The sequence below is a fragment of the Coregonus clupeaformis genome, chromosome 25, assembly GCF_020615455.1.
Source record: "Coregonus clupeaformis isolate EN_2021a chromosome 25, ASM2061545v1, whole genome shotgun sequence".
In the NCBI taxonomy this organism is placed as follows: domain Eukaryota; kingdom Metazoa; phylum Chordata; class Actinopteri; order Salmoniformes; family Salmonidae; genus Coregonus; species Coregonus clupeaformis.
Genome location: NC_059216.1, coordinates 36,124,134 through 36,144,017, shown reverse-complemented (window position 1 = coordinate 36,144,017; position 19,884 = coordinate 36,124,134). Strand labels below are relative to the sequence as shown.

The 19,884-nt window shown below is 44.7% G+C and overlaps 1 protein-coding gene across 9 annotated transcripts in view; it reads left to right on the top strand.

Moving 5' to 3' along the window:
- The window catches only part of syne1b (spectrin repeat containing, nuclear envelope 1b), a 163,784-nt gene that overhangs the window by 73,633 nt on the left and 70,267 nt on the right, over positions 1–19,884 (top strand). For all 9 annotated transcript variants that reach the window (XM_045207582.1, XM_045207592.1, XM_045207585.1 and 6 more), the window contains 32 exons: positions 112–315; positions 987–1,158; positions 1,288–1,546; positions 2,218–2,397; positions 2,515–2,665; positions 2,862–3,020; positions 3,466–3,648; positions 3,904–4,005; positions 4,275–4,478; positions 4,719–4,926; positions 5,062–5,174; positions 5,448–5,653; positions 5,914–6,355; positions 6,706–6,878; positions 7,054–7,141; positions 7,563–7,784; positions 7,996–8,160; positions 8,432–8,788; positions 9,008–9,144; positions 9,326–9,503; positions 10,177–10,359; positions 10,572–10,715; positions 11,276–11,431; positions 11,844–12,008; positions 12,358–12,530; positions 12,706–12,859; positions 13,308–13,451; positions 13,606–13,770; positions 16,659–16,976; positions 17,204–17,359; positions 17,573–17,743; positions 18,049–18,375. In XM_045207582.1, coding sequence (XP_045063517.1) covers positions 112–315; positions 987–1,158; positions 1,288–1,546; positions 2,218–2,397; positions 2,515–2,665; positions 2,862–3,020; positions 3,466–3,648; positions 3,904–4,005; positions 4,275–4,478; positions 4,719–4,926; positions 5,062–5,174; positions 5,448–5,653; positions 5,914–6,355; positions 6,706–6,878; positions 7,054–7,141; positions 7,563–7,784; positions 7,996–8,160; positions 8,432–8,788; positions 9,008–9,144; positions 9,326–9,503; positions 10,177–10,359; positions 10,572–10,715; positions 11,276–11,431; positions 11,844–12,008; positions 12,358–12,530; positions 12,706–12,859; positions 13,308–13,451; positions 13,606–13,770; positions 16,659–16,976; positions 17,204–17,359; positions 17,573–17,743; positions 18,049–18,375 — 6,159 coding nt within the window. The remainder of the gene's footprint in view (positions 1–111; positions 316–986; positions 1,159–1,287; positions 1,547–2,217; positions 2,398–2,514; positions 2,666–2,861; positions 3,021–3,465; positions 3,649–3,903; positions 4,006–4,274; positions 4,479–4,718; positions 4,927–5,061; positions 5,175–5,447; positions 5,654–5,913; positions 6,356–6,705; positions 6,879–7,053; positions 7,142–7,562; positions 7,785–7,995; positions 8,161–8,431; positions 8,789–9,007; positions 9,145–9,325; positions 9,504–10,176; positions 10,360–10,571; positions 10,716–11,275; positions 11,432–11,843; positions 12,009–12,357; positions 12,531–12,705; positions 12,860–13,307; positions 13,452–13,605; positions 13,771–16,658; positions 16,977–17,203; positions 17,360–17,572; positions 17,744–18,048; positions 18,376–19,884) is intronic.

The window sequence follows — 19,884 nt, the reverse complement described above, 5'->3', positions numbered from 1 at the left end:
TGGTCAATCATGTTTTTTTGTTTTGTCTGTTCTACTGTAAGAAGTCTATAATAACAGTGTATATGACATCTCCTCTTCCTCCTCCTCTGCATCCTGTATGGTCTGCTGTAGGAGACTCTGGCTGCACTACAGAAGCAGAGCGGTGTGAGGGAGAGCCTGGAGCTCCAGACAGAGGGGCTGTGTGCCTCGTGTGAACCCCAAGATGCTCAGCTCCTCCAGGGGAGACAGGGGAGCTGCCTACAGCCCTACCTGGAGGCCCAGCAGCTGGCTGAAGTCCGGCTGGACTGCCTGGGGAAGCTAGATACCTTCCTGGAGGTAAGACATAGGCAGAATAGGGTGCCATAGTTCATACAACATTACCAGACAACATGTTAAGATCAAGCTCTGGCTGGCTAGCTTGCCTTAGTCCTGCCTCCTCTCTTGGTCACCATTTTTTAGTACCCAGATATGCTAAAAGTAGGAATATGGTGCCTCCCGAGTGACGCAGCGGTCTAAGGCACTGCATCGCAGTGCGAGATGCGTCACTACAGACCCGGGTTCGATCCCAGACTGTGTCGCAGCCGGCCGCGACCGGGAGACCCATGAGGCGGCACACAATTGGCCCAGCGTCGTCCGGGTTAGGGGAGGGTTTGGCCGGCCTGGATGTCCTTGTCCCATGGCGCTCTAGCGACTCCTGTGGCGGGCCGGGCGCATGCACGCTGACTTCGGTTGCCAGTTGTACGGTGTTTCCTCCGACACATTGGTGCTGCTGGCTTCCGGGTTAAGCGATCAGTCTGTCAAGAAGCAGTGCGGCTTGGCAGGGCCGTGTTTCGAAGGACGCATGGCTCTCGACCTTCGCCTCTCCCGAGTCCGTACGGGAGTTGCAGCGATGGGACAAGACTGTAACTACCAATTGGATATCACGAAATTAGGAATATGGTGGAGTGTAAGGGGTTAACATGTTGGGGTTAAAAAACACAGCCTGTCTTATGCCTCCCTTCCTACAGGCCCACGGTGCAGCTGCAGGGGTGCTACGAGGCCTGAGGCAGACGGTGGAGAGCGCAGGGAGCTGGGACCGGGGTCGGGTGGAGGAGCTGCAGCAAGAACTGGAGGCCATCGTCCCAGACATTAACAGACTGGAGAACCTGGCAGCCAGTTTGGACAGCAGCCTCTGTAAAGGTATTTCTATTATTTATTTAATTTCTATTATTTATTTTATGTATTTTTTCCTCTGTATTGCTATCCTGCACTTTGTATTGCTACATTGTACGACGAGTTATACGAATAACGTTTTGATTTGATTTGAAGGCCACCTCCACGTGGTGAGCAGCACTGCTGAGGGAGGTACCCGGACGTCGTGCCGGGTGCTGGCTGATGGTCTCAGCGGGGAACTAGACACGGTGAGGAACCTGTTGGGGACCAAGCAAAGTGAGGCAGAGGCTCTTGGAGCGCTGTGGAGCTCCTTCAGGCAGAGGAAGGAGCAGCTGCTGAAGAGTGTGGAGGACATTGAGGAGAAGGCGGACAACCAGAGCCTCAGAGAACCCAGCCCACTTGCCCTGCAGCAGAGGTAGCTACGTTTTAACGCTAGTGTCACAAAGAGCAGAATTCAAACATGACATTTAACACGTTTAACTTGACGACTGTCTAAATCATGCATTGATGTCAATGGTTATGCATCTGGATCTCAAGTTAGGTTTTGGGCCATATCCTGCTTGTTGTTTTAATTACAAGTTCCATTTCCATACTCTCTCTCTCTGTTCAATACTCTCTAATGCAGGGATCATCAACTAGATTTAGCCGCGGGTCGATTTTTTCTTTAGCGGATGGTCAGGGTGCCGGAACATAATTACAAATAATTTGTAGACTGCAAATTGACAAGTAGCCCAAACAGACATATTATTTGACTAAAACATAATATTTTCAAACCTTGCTTACATTGTATAAGATCACATACAGTAGTATATCTCTTGATTATGTGTGGGAATACTTTGGAACAGATTTCCTAAATTAAAATTACTTGGCGCTGATTTGCTGGTGTTTTTAAAGTATTTTATGTCCAACAATAAAAAGTAAAAAATACATATTTTTTCATTGCTCAGAAAACTTTGGGGGCCAAATCAAATCACCCGCGAGCCAAATTCGGTAACCCAGTTGGGGAACCCTGCTCTAATGTGTGAGTTGTGAATAGCTGACTGTAACTGAGTCCCTCCCTCCTCTCTCGTTCTCTGTGGCGTCCAGGCTGCGGTTCTTTAACCAGCTGGAGGATGAGCTCCAGTCTCACCAACACGAGGAGCAGTGGCTTAGGGACAAGGGCCAGCAGCTAGCGCAGAGGGATGCAGAGCTGGCTGGGGAGGTTCTCAGAGAAATCAGCCTCCTGGAAACCACCTGGGAGGATACCAAGAGACTCATCACTGACAGGTGCGTAGGTCTCTGTCATCTGCATAACACAACATAGAATAAAGACCTATCACAAAGTCTCTAAACTAATCATGGACATATAGTTAGCAGACCCTTTAAGAGTTTGTTTGTTGGCAGACAGGAGCAGTGCAGTGTTCTGGTGGAGCTGATGAGAGTGTACCAGAGCTTGAAGACGTCCATAACAACCATCACGGAGAACACTGAGGCTGGGGCTGACATTGGTTCTGCTCTTAAGGACCATGAGGAGACCAAGAGAGCGCTGTCTAAGGTTATGATAATGACATTCATCTCAGCTCTCATTTAAAACAGGTTGCAAAAGGTTTACATTAGTACACAGTTACTAGCTAGTATATTTTTATTGCTACTATATTGCGACAGTGAACTTCAAAATAAAAGTAATCACTAAAAAATAAAAGTATTTGTTGCTCTTCGTTCTCACTGTTTTCCCATCTCTATGTGTGCAGCATGAAGCAGCGAAGGCGGAGATGTCAGCCAGGCAGAGTGAGCTCGACCAGTTTTCCAGTAAAGGGAAGCAGCTGTTGAGTGAGCTGAAGAAGATCTCAGACTGTGAGACCCAGCTAATGAGGAAGGACATGGAGACACTGGTGGACCAGTGGCTCGACGTAAGTCTACATTTCCAGGCTTGCCATGAGGAGTTTAGGTCATCCACTATTGGTGTGTTGTTGCTGTGATTAAGTCTTATGTTGATTGTTATATGTTGTTTTTACGTACCTGCACATCTGCCTACATCATTGCCCCTTGTGGGATATTCAGTATTTTGAATATTTTTTTGAATAAAAAACAAGCAGTACAATAGTGATACAGTAGTTCCATTGGAGTCTTGACTTGACCTTTTTAATCTGACCGTGAGGAGCATAGGTGATCCCCAAATGTTCTCCACAGCACTCTGTTTTGGGCCAGTTTCTCAAGTTCCTTCCATTAGTATTTCAGTTTGTCCATTTCTGTTTGTACAGATCCTCTTCAAGTGTTCCTTGGTCTCCCGTGATTTAGTTTGCCTCCACAATTTTGTGAATTTACAGAGGTTGATTTTGTCCCTTTACATTACAGGTGTCGGAGAGGATTGAAGACAACATTGAACATCTGAGCCAGAGCTTGGCATTGTGGGATGATGTACGCCAGATGAGCGAGGAGATCGAGGGATGGACAACCAGCTCTGTGATGGAACTCAGTGAGAGCCTGAACAACCTCAACGACAGCCAGAGGATGGAGACCAGACTCTCTGCATTACAGGTATGATGCATCGAGACACACCAGACACATAGATATACAGTAAGATGATCCTTCTACTGCCATTTCAGTAAAACAGGAGAATCATGGAGCTAAAGTTGTCTGTTAAATGATTCTGTCCAATCAGTTCGACTCAATTCATTTGTCAAATACTGCATCCCAAATCCACTAATCATCCAATCCTCTTAATTCCTGCAAATCCCAAATGCTCAAACATATAAATGAAATCGAATTTTCCCATTTTTTCCGTATGTATAGGTGGAGATGAGTGAGAATGAGCAGAAGCTTGTAAACCTGCAAGGGAACGTGTCAGAACTGAAGCATCTCAGCCGTAGCCAGGAGACTCCCTCCAAACTACAGGTATTGCACATGAATCTTTTGAAGCCCAGACTTCAGACATCTATAGCTTTTAAAAATCTTGTTTGAAGTTATGTATGTTGAGGGCAACTTTTGAACTAACTGACACATTGTGAGTTTTCTAAAACCTTTGTAGAACTAAGATCATCTGAAGTCCATTGGTAGGCAATGAATGAACAATAGTGCTACAAACATTTTGGGAAACTCATCCTCAGTCGGTTTGCCACATACAACTTCTGGAGATCTAAAGATCTTCTGTATGTTTCTATCAGGTGCTGGAAGCAGACTTAACGAAGAAGATGAGCCAGGTGCAGAAGCTGTGTGAGCAGGCCAGTGGCAACCTCCGGGACTTCAGCTCCCAGAGGAAGCAGCTAGAGGACTACATTACCCAGATGTCTGATTGGCTTAAGAGCATGGAGCAATCCCTAACGAGCTCACCGATTGGCTCTGACCCAGAGGACATCTGCAGAGTCAAGGTAGGTAGACGTTGAATTGAAACATCTTTTACCTGAGAACTTACTTGACTCAGTCCTCTTGGCCCTCTTGGGAGGATAGGGCGTCCACCATGGCTCGCCACCTCACTCTTTTCTGCGCAAGGCCTTTACCTCTTTCCAGGAGATCCTGACTAAGTTATTTTCTGAGAGCTCACACATGTTATTCTGTAAATTATTATTGCTGTAGGTGTTGAACTCGTATGTATATTGATTGCATGACAGGACCTTCAGAAGGACCTTCAGAACCAGCAGGGCAGCATAGATTCTACCAGGGAGAGCCTGAATACTTTGTGTCGGAAGTACCCTTCTGAGGAGCTGGCTGGGCTGGGTAGTGCCCTCACTGACCTCATCAAGAGCTACGAGTCTGTCAACCAGCTCTCCTCCAGGACCCTGGCCTCCCTGCAGCACGGCCTGCAAAAACACTTCAATGGTGAGAAGGACTGAATCGATGGATGGATTGATTGATCTATCGATACATCTATTCTGCACTACACTACTGTATTCTATTCTGCAATATTCTACAACCATGATGAGGATGATGATGATAGTCTCTCTTGTTCTGTAGACCTTGTTCGGGAGTTCCACACCTGGCTGTCTGGGCAGAGGGAGGTAGTGAAGGAGTGCTCTGACCGATCAGGAGACACTAGTATCGTGGAGCGCAAACTCCAGAAGCTAAAGGTACAGTCCAAACACAACATATAACCCACACAACCTAGAACCCTTAAATATACTATTAATCCTCAATCTCTTAAAGTCGGTTTCCCGGACGCAGATTAAAACTAGTCCTGGAGTAAACAGTATTTAAATGGACATTTTCCATTGAGTCTGCTTTTTTTGTCCAGGACTAGACTAAATCTGTGCCCGGGAAACTGGCCGTTAAACAGTTAATTACTTGTGCAAGTGTTGCCCTGTCACGAACAGTTTAAAGACATGTCTCCTCCTATCCTTTAGGGGGCTCTGGATCGTGTGGAGGAGGGGGAGGTGCGTCTGACTCAGGTGTGTGAGGAAGGGGAGAAGCTCCTTCTCCACCTCCCTAAGGCCAGCGCTGGCCAGGTGCAGCAGCACCTTTCCTCCATCCAGCAGGACTGGGACCGCTACGTAGGGCAGTGTAGACTCAACCAACAGGCCCTGGAGGACAGCACTGCACAACTAAATGGGTAAGAGATACTTGGGATGGATCTCAAAAATATAAAGAGACTTCCTCTCCTTTCCTTCATCTTCACTTATCCAGGCGTATCCAGTCGTTGCTCTCTCCTATACAGTTATTTCAGTACAGATGGGGGAAAATAGACTTCTAGAGGTAAAACTTTAGAATATTGAGATGCAGCCTTGGAGCCCAGGAGTAGGCCTCAGGAATACAGTCATAGATGTGTAAGAGTCTGTGACTGTGACAGGGTGATATATCTCTGTCTGTCAGGTTTGAGAGCCGTCTGAAGAGGCTGAAGCGTTGGCTGGAGCACATGGAGCAGAGGCTGAACACAGAGCTGCCTGAGGAGAAGCACAGGGATCCTGAGAAGGCAACACTGGAGAGGGTGGAGGGATACCAACAGGACGTGCTCAAAGAAAGGGACTCGTTTGAGCGACTGTGTCAGGAGTCGCAGGCCCTGAACGAAGGTGGACGGGGTGACGGTGGCGAGACGCGGGCGGCTGCGGGGCTGCAGTCTCAGCACCAAGCTCTGCTGCGGAGGGTGAGGGAGAGGCTGCGGAGCTGCCAGATGACCCTACAGGAACAGCAGGCATTCGAGGAGACCCTGCAGAGCACCTGGTCCTGGCTGAACGTTGTACAGGAACGACTGGGGAGCCTCAACAGTACACTGGGGAACAAGGAGACGCTGGAGAAGAGGCTGGGACTTGTACAGGTCAGACAACATGACAAACTGAAGCTGATGTATCCATGATAGAGACCTTAATTCAGGTGTTCTCAATCTTAATCTTTTTTGGTTACTGTACCCCCTATTACATTTACCTCAAGTACCTCATGTGCAACTAATCATTAGCCTGTTCTTATGAGTCCTCCCATGTACCCCCTTGTGGACAGGCCAGATACCCCCAGGGGTGCTAGTACCCCAGGTTGAGAACCACTACTTTGGGATAACACGAGCCATGGAAGGTCAACGTTTCAATGAGGAAATGAGCTACTTGGATGTTGAACAAGTCTTCAACCAGTCTAAATAAAGTTTGCTTTGATCTTCCTCCATGTGTGTTCCAGGACATCCTGCTGATGAAGGGTGAGGGCGAGGTGAAGCTGAACATGGCGGTAGGGAAGGGCGAGCAGGTCCTGAAGCACAACAGTGTGGAGGGACAGGAGACCATCCGCTCCCAGCTACAGAACCTGAAGGACGCCTGGGCCAACATGCTTATGACCTCCATGAGTTGTCACAGGTACAGTACATTGCCCCGTTTACCCCAATAAAACTACAGTGAATCACTTGCTGCAGTTTGGAGTAGCACAATAAAAGATGTTATGTGTTTAACAAGCCTCTCACTCCCCTAAGTATGCACAACTTTTCCACATGTATGTGTGTTTGTTTGTGTTTGTTTGTGTTGACCAACCCAGTCGTCTGGAGTGGACGGTTGCCCAATGGAGTAGCTACCAGGAGAGTAAGAGTCAGCTGCAGCAGTGGATGGAGTCTGTAGAGCAGGAGGTGAGCTTCAGCTGTGTACACTTCCAGAGCTTGGGACTATAAGGTTCTATATCCATTTTTGTCAAAATTGAGTTATTGACATAGCCTTGTTCTCTTCAATGTTGTCTACCATATAGTTCTCAAAATACCCCAATTCATGTTGTTAAGTTCAAAAGAGTACAATATAAAAATTGCTGACACCATTCAAACCAATGAGGGTTCGGAACTTTAAAGACAATTATCTCAGAATCATCTTTTTGCTTTTATAACCTCTCAACTTGTCTTTTCTTACTACCACTGATTTAGCATATAACGGCTATTTTAAAATACTTGATTGATTGAGATATGTGGTTGTTTTACCTTCCTTACCTGAACGCACTGCATGTACGTTTCTCAAGATAAGAGCGTCTATTAGGGGACTAAAATGTATATATAAACGTAGGTGGGTCTGGCCCTGGCCCAGCAGCCAGGCCTGAAGGAAAAGGCTTCTCTCCTGGAGCGTCTCAGAGCCCTGCAGGCTGATGTGGAGGCTCATACAACACCACTGGCCAGGCTGACAGAGAAGGCTGCGGAGCTGCATGAGAAGACAGGCGACCAGGCCTTCGGACCAGAGCAGAGAATGGAGCTCAATGCACACTTTGCTGACATCTCCGCTGTCGTTAAGGTAATCAAGCCTTGCTCCTAAAGGATGGCAGTTAAATACAAGTCTGACGATTATGGTTATTAGCCTCAATTCATCTAGTTTGGTTGTTGTAATAGACTTGCATTGATGTTAATGCATCAAGAAAATATCCTTACAGTCCTTGTTCACAGTGTAATCTATGTGCAAATCTGACACAGCCTAACCCAGTCTCTGTATGCTGTCTACCCCCCAGGGTAAGGTTCACGCCATGGAGAACATAGTGACAGAGCATGAGCACTACCTGGAAGCTGTGAGGGACTTCAATGATTGGCTGACCTCTGCCAAGGAGGAGCTCCAGCGCTGGTCGGATCTGTCAGGAGACTCCACCTCTGTAAAGAGGAAGCTCGCCAAAGTTCGGGTGAGGATGTTCAAGCATCACATACAATATAAACACCTTGTTGACGCATCATTGACAAAGTTATCATTATAGATGTGAAAATTATTTAAGCACATGCAAAAACTTAAATAAATGTTAGCCTCCCGTAAGGAAAAGTATGTCTCTCTCAGTCTGCACTAAGCCTCTATAGGACATCAGAGTGACGAATGGAGAGTAGTTGGCGTAGTCGGCAGGAACAGTAACAGTTGAATGTTTCCTGTTCAAATGTTCCATATTCCATGTTCCAACCCAGGAGCTGATAGACTCCAGGCAGTGTGGCCGAGAGCGTCTCAGCCGGGTGCAGCGTTGTGGGGCAGCAGCAAGGGACCACACAGGCTCCGGGGGCTTTGAGGCAGTGGAGAGGGAGGAGGCAGCCCTGCTGTCTGCCTGGGAGCAGTGGGAGCGCGGGGCACTGCAGACCAAGGCAGGCCTGGAGACTGCTCTCTCTCAGATCGCCAGCTCAGAACAGGAGTTTAACTGCTTGGCTGCTCAGCTGGAGCAGGACCTGCAGGAGTTTAGCAGTCAGCTGCAGGAGTGGAGACACAGACTCTCTCAGGCCGAGGGGAAAAACAGTGGGGAGGAGGCTGTGCAGGGCTGGCAGATCGCAAAGGTAAGGCTCATTTGCAGGTATTCTTATGTATATACTGTTCAAGTATTGCTGCAATGCCATAGCGAAATGTAACAATAAAGGAAGGATCTGTAATAGTTATGATGAGTGTTGACTTTTCAAAGTCAACACCCAAAATTGCCATATACTCAGGGCTACATTCACAATTATCCATTCCTTCTCCTCTAAAGCATCTTCTCATTGTGTGTGTGTGCCACCCAGGACACTCTGGATGGCCTGGTTAAAGTGGAGCCCATGTCAGACAGTCTGAAGTCCCAGCTCAACGACCTATGGCGGTTCTCCAGGGACCTGGGCACTCAGTCAGAGAGAGTGTCCTCCCTCATCAAGGAGTACAACAGGTGAGTCAGTCAGCAGCAGGATGGAGGATTCTTACTATACTCAAACTTTCGCGCATTCACTGATGTCAATGGGAGACTTGCACGGAAAGTTAAGTGTGCAGAATCAGATCTCAAGTCAGAATACCGCCCTGTAGGTGCTGTGTAAAAGTAATTTTATCTGGTGCTCTCTTCTCCGTCCTAGTCTGAGCCTGCAGGCCTCCAGAGAATGCCAGAGCAAAGAGAAGCTTCTGGAGCAGCGGTTCCGTGCCACTTTCCGAGAGTTCCAGCAGTGGCTGGTTAACGCCAAGATCAACACAGCCAAGTGCTTTGACGTGCCTCAGAACCTCAGCGAGGCCTCCTCCAGCCTGCAGAAGATACAGGTACACTAAGGGCCAGTTTCCCTGGACACAAATTCAAGCCTAGTCTATCAGTTCTCCCTCTCCCTCCTGCTCTCTCTCTCTCTCTCTCTCTCTCTCTCTCTCTCTCTCTCTACCACACCTGCTGTCTCGACCTCTGAATGCTCGGCTATGAAAAGCGAACTGACATTTACTCCTAAAGGTGCTGACCTGTTGCACCCTCGATAACCACTATGATTATTATTAGAACCTGCTGGTCAACTATGAACGTTTGAACATCTTGAAGAAAGATCTGGCCTTAATTGCCATGAACTCTTATAATCTCCACCGGGCACAGCCAGAAGAGGACTGGCCACCCTTCAGGGCCTGGTTCCTCTCTAGGTTTATTCCTAGGTTCCTGCCTTTCTAGGGAGTTTTTTCTAGCCACCATGCTTCTACATCTGCATTGCTTGCTCTTTGGGTTTCTATATAAGTACTTTGTGACTTCTGCTGATGTAAAAGGGCATTATAAATACATTTTACATTTGATTGATGAGTTCTTCAATGGATATTCTCCAGTAAAAGCTCTTCTTATCTTTGTTCAGGAAACCTTTTGTCCTTGAACATATTTGTCCTTGCAAGCACATTTGATTTCGGTGGACATTCTGTTTTAAAGTATGCGCCCTCATGTCTTGGCTTCTCTGTCTCCACCCCAAAGGAGTTCCTGAGTGACAGGGAGCAGGGCCACTCCAAGCTGAATGCTGTGGTGCTCAGTGGTGAGCTGGTGGTCAGTATTGCTGCCCAAGACAGAGTGGACGCTGTCCGGGCCAAGATTAGCAGTGCCAGAGAGGACTGGAAGACTCTGATGTCCAACCTGCACCAGAGGGAGACTGCTCTACAGGTAATCAATATATGTACAGTACAGCATGTGAATCCTTTCTGGTGAGAATGTGTAATCTATTCAGTTTGTACAAAACTATTCTCTCACACTCAGTGTACTTTACTGTATCTTGAGAGGAAGCATTTTTGGCCTTTTATCAATTTGTGTGGTGCTGAAACCTCTGGTTTGAATTGCGTTTCAGAAGGTGTGTGTGTTTCACTTCTATGTTTCAGAACCTCCAGTCTCAGATGAAGGACTTTGAGGCGAGTGCGGAGCCTCTTCAGGAGTGGCTGCACGGGACAGAGGTTGCTGTACAGGAGAGCAGCACACGACTCCACGACCTCACAGCCAAAAAGCAGGAGTTGCACAAGCTGCAGGTAAACGTGGCTCTCAGCCTGTGTCATTATGTCACTTCATGAATAGCTATCACCATACCTGTTCCCATCATCCCACCATCCACCCAGCCCTGCCAGGCACCAGCCCTGCCAGGCACCAGCCCTGCCAGGCACCAGCACGGCCGTTACAGAAGCTTACCATTTCAGCTCTGTCACAGTTAATCATAGTCACTGATGGAGTTCCGCATTGCATTGTTAAAGCTTATCATAACTGCTAACTGCTCATTTCTGCCCTGCCATCTACTCTATTTATTTTCAAATGCTTCTGCTGAATGTGTGTTCAATGCAGAGTAAAGAATAACTGTTTACAGAGTTGACACTTGAAAACCCTGTTCAAATGCTTGCATCAAACATCTTTGTCTGCTGTGTTTATTAACCATCTTTGGATTTCCATGTCATGACAGTATTTCATGATCATAATATTGACCAAATCTCCTTCTTCCATGTCTGGTCTCTAAGTGTCTATGTTACCTTAGCTAACTGTCTCTGTGTGTTGGCTTGCATGCCTCTGTCTCTGTGATAACCTGCTTGTGCCCTTGCAGTCTGTGCTCGAGCAGTTAGCCTCTCAAGAGGTTCAGCTGATCAGGCTCAAAGAGAAGGCCCAGCTACTGTGGGACGGACACGCGGCCGGAAAGGGCTTTGTCCACCGTGTCTCACAGCTCTCTGCACAGTACCTAGCTCTAACCAACATGACCAAGGTAACTAATGCCCGCCTGCCAGCCAGCCTGTCTACCTGCAAGAGGGCAGGAAGGAGGTACTAGACTGGGTTTGTCTGGAGCTCACCACTCCGGTTAAAATTGCATAGATAATCAATTCATTTACAATCTTATAGCTGTAGAATGAAATACTGTATCAATGTAAACTTCATTCTGTTTGATACTAATTCGTTTCGAGGTAATGCTGAATTGCTAACACAAATACTGCTAATACTGAATTTCAATTCTTGCTGGCAAAATTACTACTGCTCTTCTTTTCTTCCATACTGGATTGTAGCCCTTTGGCATTTGCATACACAAACCCCAGGTTCACTTTAAGTTGAATTTGTCATGAGTATGCACATGAACGAACACACAGAGGCTGACCTGTGTGCTATGCTGTGTGGTTCCACAGGAGAAGGCTTCCCGTATCGACCGGATTGTCACTGAGCACCAGCTGTTCTCCCAGGGGCTGAAGGAGCTGCAGAACTGGGTGGCCGACACCAGCCACATGCTGCAGACCTACTGCACCCCCACAGCAGACAAGAACGTCCTGGACAGCAGGATGATCAAGCTGGAGGTACAGTACAACCACCTCTGACCTACATCAAGCAAAGCTAAACTAGACTAAGTAAACTAAATTAGCTGAACTAAACTGAGTAAACTAAATGACCTAAACTCAGTAAACTAAACTAAGTAAACTAAACTACGCTAAGATAAACTGAGTTGAACAAATCTAAGCTAAGATAAACTAGCTAAAATAAAATAAATTAAACTAAGCTAAACTAAAATAAACTCAGACTTGGATTACAGAGTAGAAGCTGTTTTAAATCTCCAGTATGTAACGGGTAGCTAAGTTACTATTGCTACTGCCTTCCTGAGGCCTTACTATGTTATACATGGACTGACCCTTGATGTCTTTTTCCCAGGCTTTGCTGACAGCACGTCAGGAGAAGGAGATCCAGCTGAAGATGCTGGTCACCAGGGGAGAGTCTGTCCAGAGGAACACCTCAGTAGAGGGAGTACCAGTAGTCTGCAAGCACATGCAGGACCTCAAAGACTCCTGGGACGCCCTTCTTTCCGCCTCCATCCAATGCAAAAGGTTAGCTTTTCTTTCTTATGTACTGAATGCCTTAGTAGAATACTTACTGGGTTATGATAACATCTGATCAAATTGAATATTTTGTTTTACTTTTAACATTTGGGTAGTGTACAAGTACCTTTTAGTGGTGATTAGCTAATGTATTTATGTTTACTACACTGTATTCCCCTCACAGTCAGTTGGAGGGAGCCCTTTCCCAATGGACCAGCTACCAGGAGGACGTGCTTCAGTTTGTGGGCTGGGTGGAGCATGTTGAGGAGAGCCTGGACCCAACAGACAAACAGTTCTCCGAGATGAGAGACAAAACTGCCAACCTGGGTAAAGCCAAGGTACCCACGGTCATCTATACTACTCATTATTATTGACAGTTGATGGGAAATGTGATTGCAAATAATAACTGTAAAAGAGGGAATCATGTCCGGTGCCAGTGCAAATAATAATGGTGAAAAAAGACGTCATGTGCCTCTGTCTTAAAAAAACATTAGGATAATGTGACCTTGGTAATGATTGGTCACAAAGTGCTTCTCAAACATCTTTAGTTTTATCAAGAGGTATTACCCTGGGAAATGCCATGGTTTGTTTCCACTTCAGACAGTGCAAATAATAACGGTGAAAGAAGACATCCTTGTCGGGTGCCTCTGCCTTAAAAAAGTCTCAAAATGCCAGTCTCCTACACGTTTGGTTTTATCAAGACGTAACCTAACCCTGTGTCATGCTGTGGTTTTAGTACAGTAGAAACATACACATTAACCCTGAGCCATGTTGTGTTTGTTTTAGCTTCTCTATGAGGAGGTACTGAGCCACAGCAGTCTGCTGGACACCATCACTATGAAGGGAGCCAACATGGCCGAACATTACGTCACACAGCTAGAGCTCCAGGACCTGCAGGAACGATACAACAATGTCAAGGACAACGCCAAGGTAGATAGAGTACATCAGTGAAGCATGCTCCATCTCCTTCTCTTGTGTTATTATCATTTGCCAGACATATGTTGTTCCTCCCATGCATTAGCATGAAAAGAAAATTGTAGTAGTTGCATGTCTGTAATGAACATCATTCTTATTGTGTTCCCAGAGTACGATGGGGAAGGCAGAGGAGCTGGTGCAGGCCCACCAGGATTATCAGAGAGGCCTGCATGTGTTTGAGGCGTGGCTGGAGCAGGAGCAGGAGAAGCTGGGCTGCTACACACAGCTAGAGGGGGATGTGGAAACCCTGGAGGAGACGCTTCAGAAACTACAGGTCAGAACAAGAACATACTGCTACCTCCGGATACATAGCAAAAGAAGAGTGGCTTTTCCCATTTCTCTCATTCTCCGAGATGAGAGACAAAGCTGCCAACCTGGGTAAAGCCAAGGTACCCACGGTCATCTATACTACTCACTGTTATTGACAGTTCATGGGAAATGTGATTGCAAATAATAACAGTATTTTTTATTTAACCTTTATTTTATCAGGGAGTCATACTGAGACCAAGGTCTCTTTTACAGATGAGTCCTGAATTACATAAATTACAGAAAATACATACATCAATATAAATACAAAATGCAAGCAGAAAGAAAAACACGGTCATAAAACACATTCATCAGTAATAAGGTCCCAAAACATCACATTTAAGAACATTTTGAAGATTTATTTGAGAACATTATGAAGTAAAAGAGGGAATCATGTCCGGTGCCAGTGCAAATAATAATGGTGATAAAAGACATGTCATGTGCCTCTGCCCACCCAATCAGATTGAGCAACAAAAAATAAAAAACAGAAATACCTTATTTACGTAAATATTCAGACCCTTTGCAATGAGACACGAAATTGAGCTCAGGTGCATCCTGTTTCCATTGATCACCTGTGGTAAATTCAATTGATTGGACATTATTTGGAAAGGCATACACCTGTCTGTATAGGGTCCCACAGTTGACAGTGCATGTCAGAGCAAAACCAAGCCATGAGGTCGAAGGAATTGTCCGTAGTGCTCCAAGACAGGATTGTGTTGAGGCACAGATCTGGGGAATGGTACCAAAAAATGTTTGCAAAAGGCACATAAAGACTCTCAGACCATGAGAAACAAGATTCTCTGGTCTGATGAAACCAAGATTGAATTATTTGGACTGAATGCCAAGGGTCATGTCTGGAGGAAACCTGGCGCCATCCCTATGGTGAAGCATGGTGGTGGCAGCATCATGCTGTGGGGATGTTTTTCAGCGGCAGGGACTGGGAGACTAGTCAGGATCAAGGGAAAGATGAACGGAGCAAAGTACAGAGAGATCCTTGATGAAAACCTGCTCCAGAGCACTCAGGACCTCAGTCTGGGGCAAAGGTTCACCTTCCAATAGGACAATGACCCTAAGCACACAGCCAAGACAATGCAGGAGTGGCTTTGGGACAAGTCTCTGAATGTCCTTGAGTGGCCCAGCCAGAGCCCGAACTTGAACCCTATCCAACATCTCTGGAGAGACCTGAAAACAGCTGTGCAGCGATGCTCCCCATCCAACCTGACAGAGCTTGAGAGGATCTACAGAGAAGAATGGGAGAAACTCCCCAAATACAGTTGTGCCAAGCTTGTAGCGTCATACCCAAGAAGACTCAAGGCTGTAATCGCTGCCAAAGGTGCTTCAACAAAGTACTGAGTAAAGGGTCTGAATACTTATGTAAATGTAATATTTCCCTTTTTTATTTTTAAAACATTTGCTAAAATTTCAAAAAACCTGTTTTTGCTTTGTCATTATGGGGTATTGTGTGTAGATTGAGGGGGGGGGGGGGACAATGTAATCAATTTTAGAATAAGGCTGTAATGTAACAAAATGTGGAAAATGTCAAGGGTCTGAATACTCTCCGAATGAACTGTATATATTAGCTTGAATTAGCTTTAAAACTTATACATTTTCTCTCAGCCTCATTTCAAAATGTATAGAATATCATGAGATTAGCTATAAAACTGCACATTTTGCTCTTTGCTCCATGGCAAATGTGTAGAATTACAGGAAGTTAGCTGCTTCTGCAGGCCCACACACCACTGAAACAAATAGATGAGCAGCATCTCCACTTTTTTGCCCAGGTAGAGATCAATTAACTATTATACAGATAGAGATTTAGTGAAACAAAATCACATCGATTGATTATCAGACAAGTCACTAGCTTTTGGTCGGGAGTAGGCTACTCCACGAGTGAAGAGGATAATAATCCACTAGGCTACATAGCCTAACATGCTAGCAAAATGGTATCAGTCCTGCTAATAGATGAGCCAACTAGACTAATGATGATGAACACTCACCTCAATTTAGCTAACATTTCCCCAGCCTTATTGTAACCAAATATCCAAAACAGATTCAGTGAAAACAAAAATCGGACATTGATTGATTAATCAAGACGAGTCCCAATGCTTTTCTCAAAGCAGCGAAATGGCATTGTCCCAATCAAAACGGTGTGGAAATTATCATCTAGACTGCACACGGCTATTGTTGCTTTACATTTATTATAGCGGTTGGATGACTTTGTAAGTTTCAGTGAGCAACAATTTGATACATGCCTTCAATTACATCAGCCTTTTATTGCAATATTATATTTTCATCATTCAGTTATATTTATTCCCACATTAATTCTTTATGGATCCATCCAGTTGTGGTTTAGGAAATGTTAATGTGGTGGGCAATGCGAAGTGATGGGCAAAGTGACATGCCTTGCAAAGTTTAGAACTGCCACGAGGATGGTAACAACTTAGTAACTGGCGCTGCCTAGCAACTATCATTATAAAGCATCAAATCTCATGAACACGCATTGCTTACGCTGGACTTAGCTACAACTAGTCTTATTTTTGGTTGGTGCAACAGGTGTAAACTCTGATCACAAAGTCAGACGTAGCTACAACCGACCTAGCATTTAAGACCAACTTTTTTTAATGCCCAACTGGTCTAACTGGCCCCTGATGTATTGAATATAATGGATCATATTCAAAATTGTTGTCTAAATAGATGTTGTTCAGCATAGGAAAAAATGCCTAGCTTTACCTGTCGGTGCGAGATGTACAGTATAATGGCGTTGGAATGTCCAGTAATATTTTGGAATGGCCAGTAATATTTCGGAAAGGCCAGTATAAATAACAATGACAGCTGTCTCTCTGCATTCATTCCCAGGAGCTACAAGTCCAGTGCACGGAGGGCCAGGCCCTGCTCAACACCCTGCTAGACAGTAGAGACCAGGTTGTGCCCTGGGGAGTCCCCCAGATCGAGGACCGCGTCCTGGAGACTGTACAGCAAGACTGGAGGCTGTACCAGGGGAGGCTGGGAGACACCAGGGGCCAGTTCAACAGTGCCCTGGCCAAGCTCCGCCAGATGGAGCAGAAGTTTCAGCGTCTGGACAGCTGGCTGAAGAGCATGGAGAGCAAAGGTCAACTACGAAGCCATCGGAGGTCAGACCGCGCCACCAAGGACGCTCAGCTGCAACTAATTAAGGTCAGCAGTGGTTCAGAGTAGATTGCGGTGAAACACTAAGTGACATCAATGATGATGTTGATTATTGTTATATTAGTAGTTACACAGTCTTGTGTGTGCACGTTATGCAGTAAGGGGTAGCAGGTAGCCTTCTTCTCCTCATCATCCTCCTCCTCCTCATCTTCCTCCTTCAGTGCCCCTGTGTTTAAATAAATGATATGCCATGTTATATGTGTCTCTGTATACAGGGTTGGCAGGAGGAGGTGCTGGTGTACCAGGAGGAGGTGGAGGGTCTGAGTGTGCTAGCCCAGCAGGTGTTGGATGAGACCCACATCAGCAGCCGGGTCAGCACCAGAGCTACCCAGCTCACCACCCGCTACCACGCCCTGCTTCTGCACCTACTGGTATGGAACACTTACAGATGCTCACACACAGACACACACTGACGGATACAACCACATGGAACAGAGTAGATTTGATCCCTGTCCTGACCTGGGCACAGACCTGGGACCTTCTGCTCAACAACACTTTGCACTCACCAAGCTCTGCAACCACAGTGCAAGATCTGACAATTTTGTCTCTCTCTTTTTCCTAAAATGGCTGTATTGATGACGTAGGAGAGCATCAAGCAGCTGCAGGAGGAGGTGTATTGCATAGAGGAGGCCCAGAGTGTGTTCAGTACCTTCTCTGATTGGCTGAGCTCTGCCAAGAACAACTTCAGCACCGTGGCCATCAGCATCGACGTAGTGGACCGTGTTACCATGGAGAGGAAGAGGAAGAAATTGGAGGTACAGTTACGGTCTCTTCTTACAGCTGCTGCCCTCAGTCTGCCATAAGAGAGACTACAGTCTTGAGCTTCAGCTAAATGGAAGCCATGCCTCAAGCAACTTAGTTGGTAGACAACAACTGTTAGCGTAGCAAAAGTAAGCTCTTTTGAACTACTTTTTGAGTGCGGACCTAGTGTGTTTTAGCATCGCAGTGACACTCCTAAGGCTCCAACTCCCTTTGCTTTGCTTCATCCTCTGAGAAGCTAATGGTCACAGGCATAACTGTTTCTGCTTTCTCTCTATGTATATGTGTGTCTGGCCTGAAGGCTCTGCAGGGTGACATGGAGCAGGGCCACAGCTTCCTGAGGACGATGCGTGAGAAGACGGAGCGAGCCATGGCCTTCCTGGAGGAACCAGAGGCAGACCAGCTGAGGGAGGAGGTGGACGCCCATCTCTCCCAGCTAGAGGGCCTGATGATTGGGCTACGCACTGAACACAGCTCCCTGGAGAAATGCATCTCCCTCTCCAAAGACTTCCTGGACAAGTACAAGGCCCAGGCTCAGTGGCTCACAGAGACCAAGGCTCTGCTAGAGATGCCTGTTGAACCCAAAGCTGAGCTCTATCAGAAGAAGGCCCAGTTAGCCAAATACAAGGTATGAACAGATCTATCTATCTATCTATCTATCTATCTATCTATCTATCTATCTATCTATCTATCTATCTATCTATCTATCTATCTATCTATCTATCTATCTATCTATCTATCTATCTATCTATCTATCTATCTATCTATCTATCTATCTATCTATCTATCTATCTATCTATCTATCTATCTATCTATCTATCTATCTATCTATCTATCTATCTCATCTATCTATCTATCTATCTATCTATCTATCTATCTATCTATCTATCTATCTATCTATCTATCTATCTATCTATCTATCTATCTATCTATCTATCTATCTATCTATCTATCTATCTATCTATCTATCTATCTATCTATCTATCTATCTATCTATCTATCTATCTATCTATCTATCTATCTATCTATCTATCTATCTATCTATCTATCTATCTATCTCATCTATCTATCTATCTATCTATCTATCTATCTATCTATCTATCTATCTATCTATCTATCTATCTATCTATCTATCTATCTATCTATTTATCTATCTATCTATCTATCTATCTATCTATCTATCTATCTATCTATCTATCTATCTATCTATCTATCTATCTATCTATCTATCTATCTATCTATCTATCTATCTATCTATCTATCTATCTATCTATCTATCTATCTATCTATCTATCTATCTATCTATCTATCTATCTATCTATCTATCTATCTATCTATCTATCTATCTATCTATCTATCTATCTATCTATCTATCTATCTATCTATCTATCTATCTATCTATCTATCTATCTATCTATCTATCTATCTATCTATCTATCCATCTATCTATCTATCTATCTATCTATCTATCTATCTATCTATCTATCTATCTATCTATCTATCTATCTATCTATCTATCTATCTATCTATCTATCTATCTATCTATCTATTCTCATCTATCTATCTATCTATCTATCTATCTATCTATCTATCTATCTATCTATCTATCTATCTATCTATCTATCTATCTATCTATCTATCCATCTATCTATCTATCTATCTATCTATCTATCTATCTATCTATCTATCTATCTATCTATCTATCTATCTATCTATCTATCTATATCTATCTATCTATCTATCTATCTATCTATCTATCTATCTATCTATCTATCTATCTATCTATCTATCTATCTATCTATCTATCTATCTATCTATCTATCTATCTATCTATCTATCTATCTATCTATCTATCATATCTATCTATCTATCTATTCATCTATCTATCTATCTATCTATCTATCTATCTATCTATCTATCTATCTATCTCATCTATCTATCTATCTATCTATCTATCTATCTATCTATCTATCTATCTATCTATCTATCTATCTATCTATCTATCTATCTATCTATCTATCTATCTATCTATCTATCTATCTATCTATCTATCTATCTATCTATCTATCTATCTATCTATCTATCTATCTATCTATCTATCTATCTATCTATCTATCTATCTATCTATCTATCTATC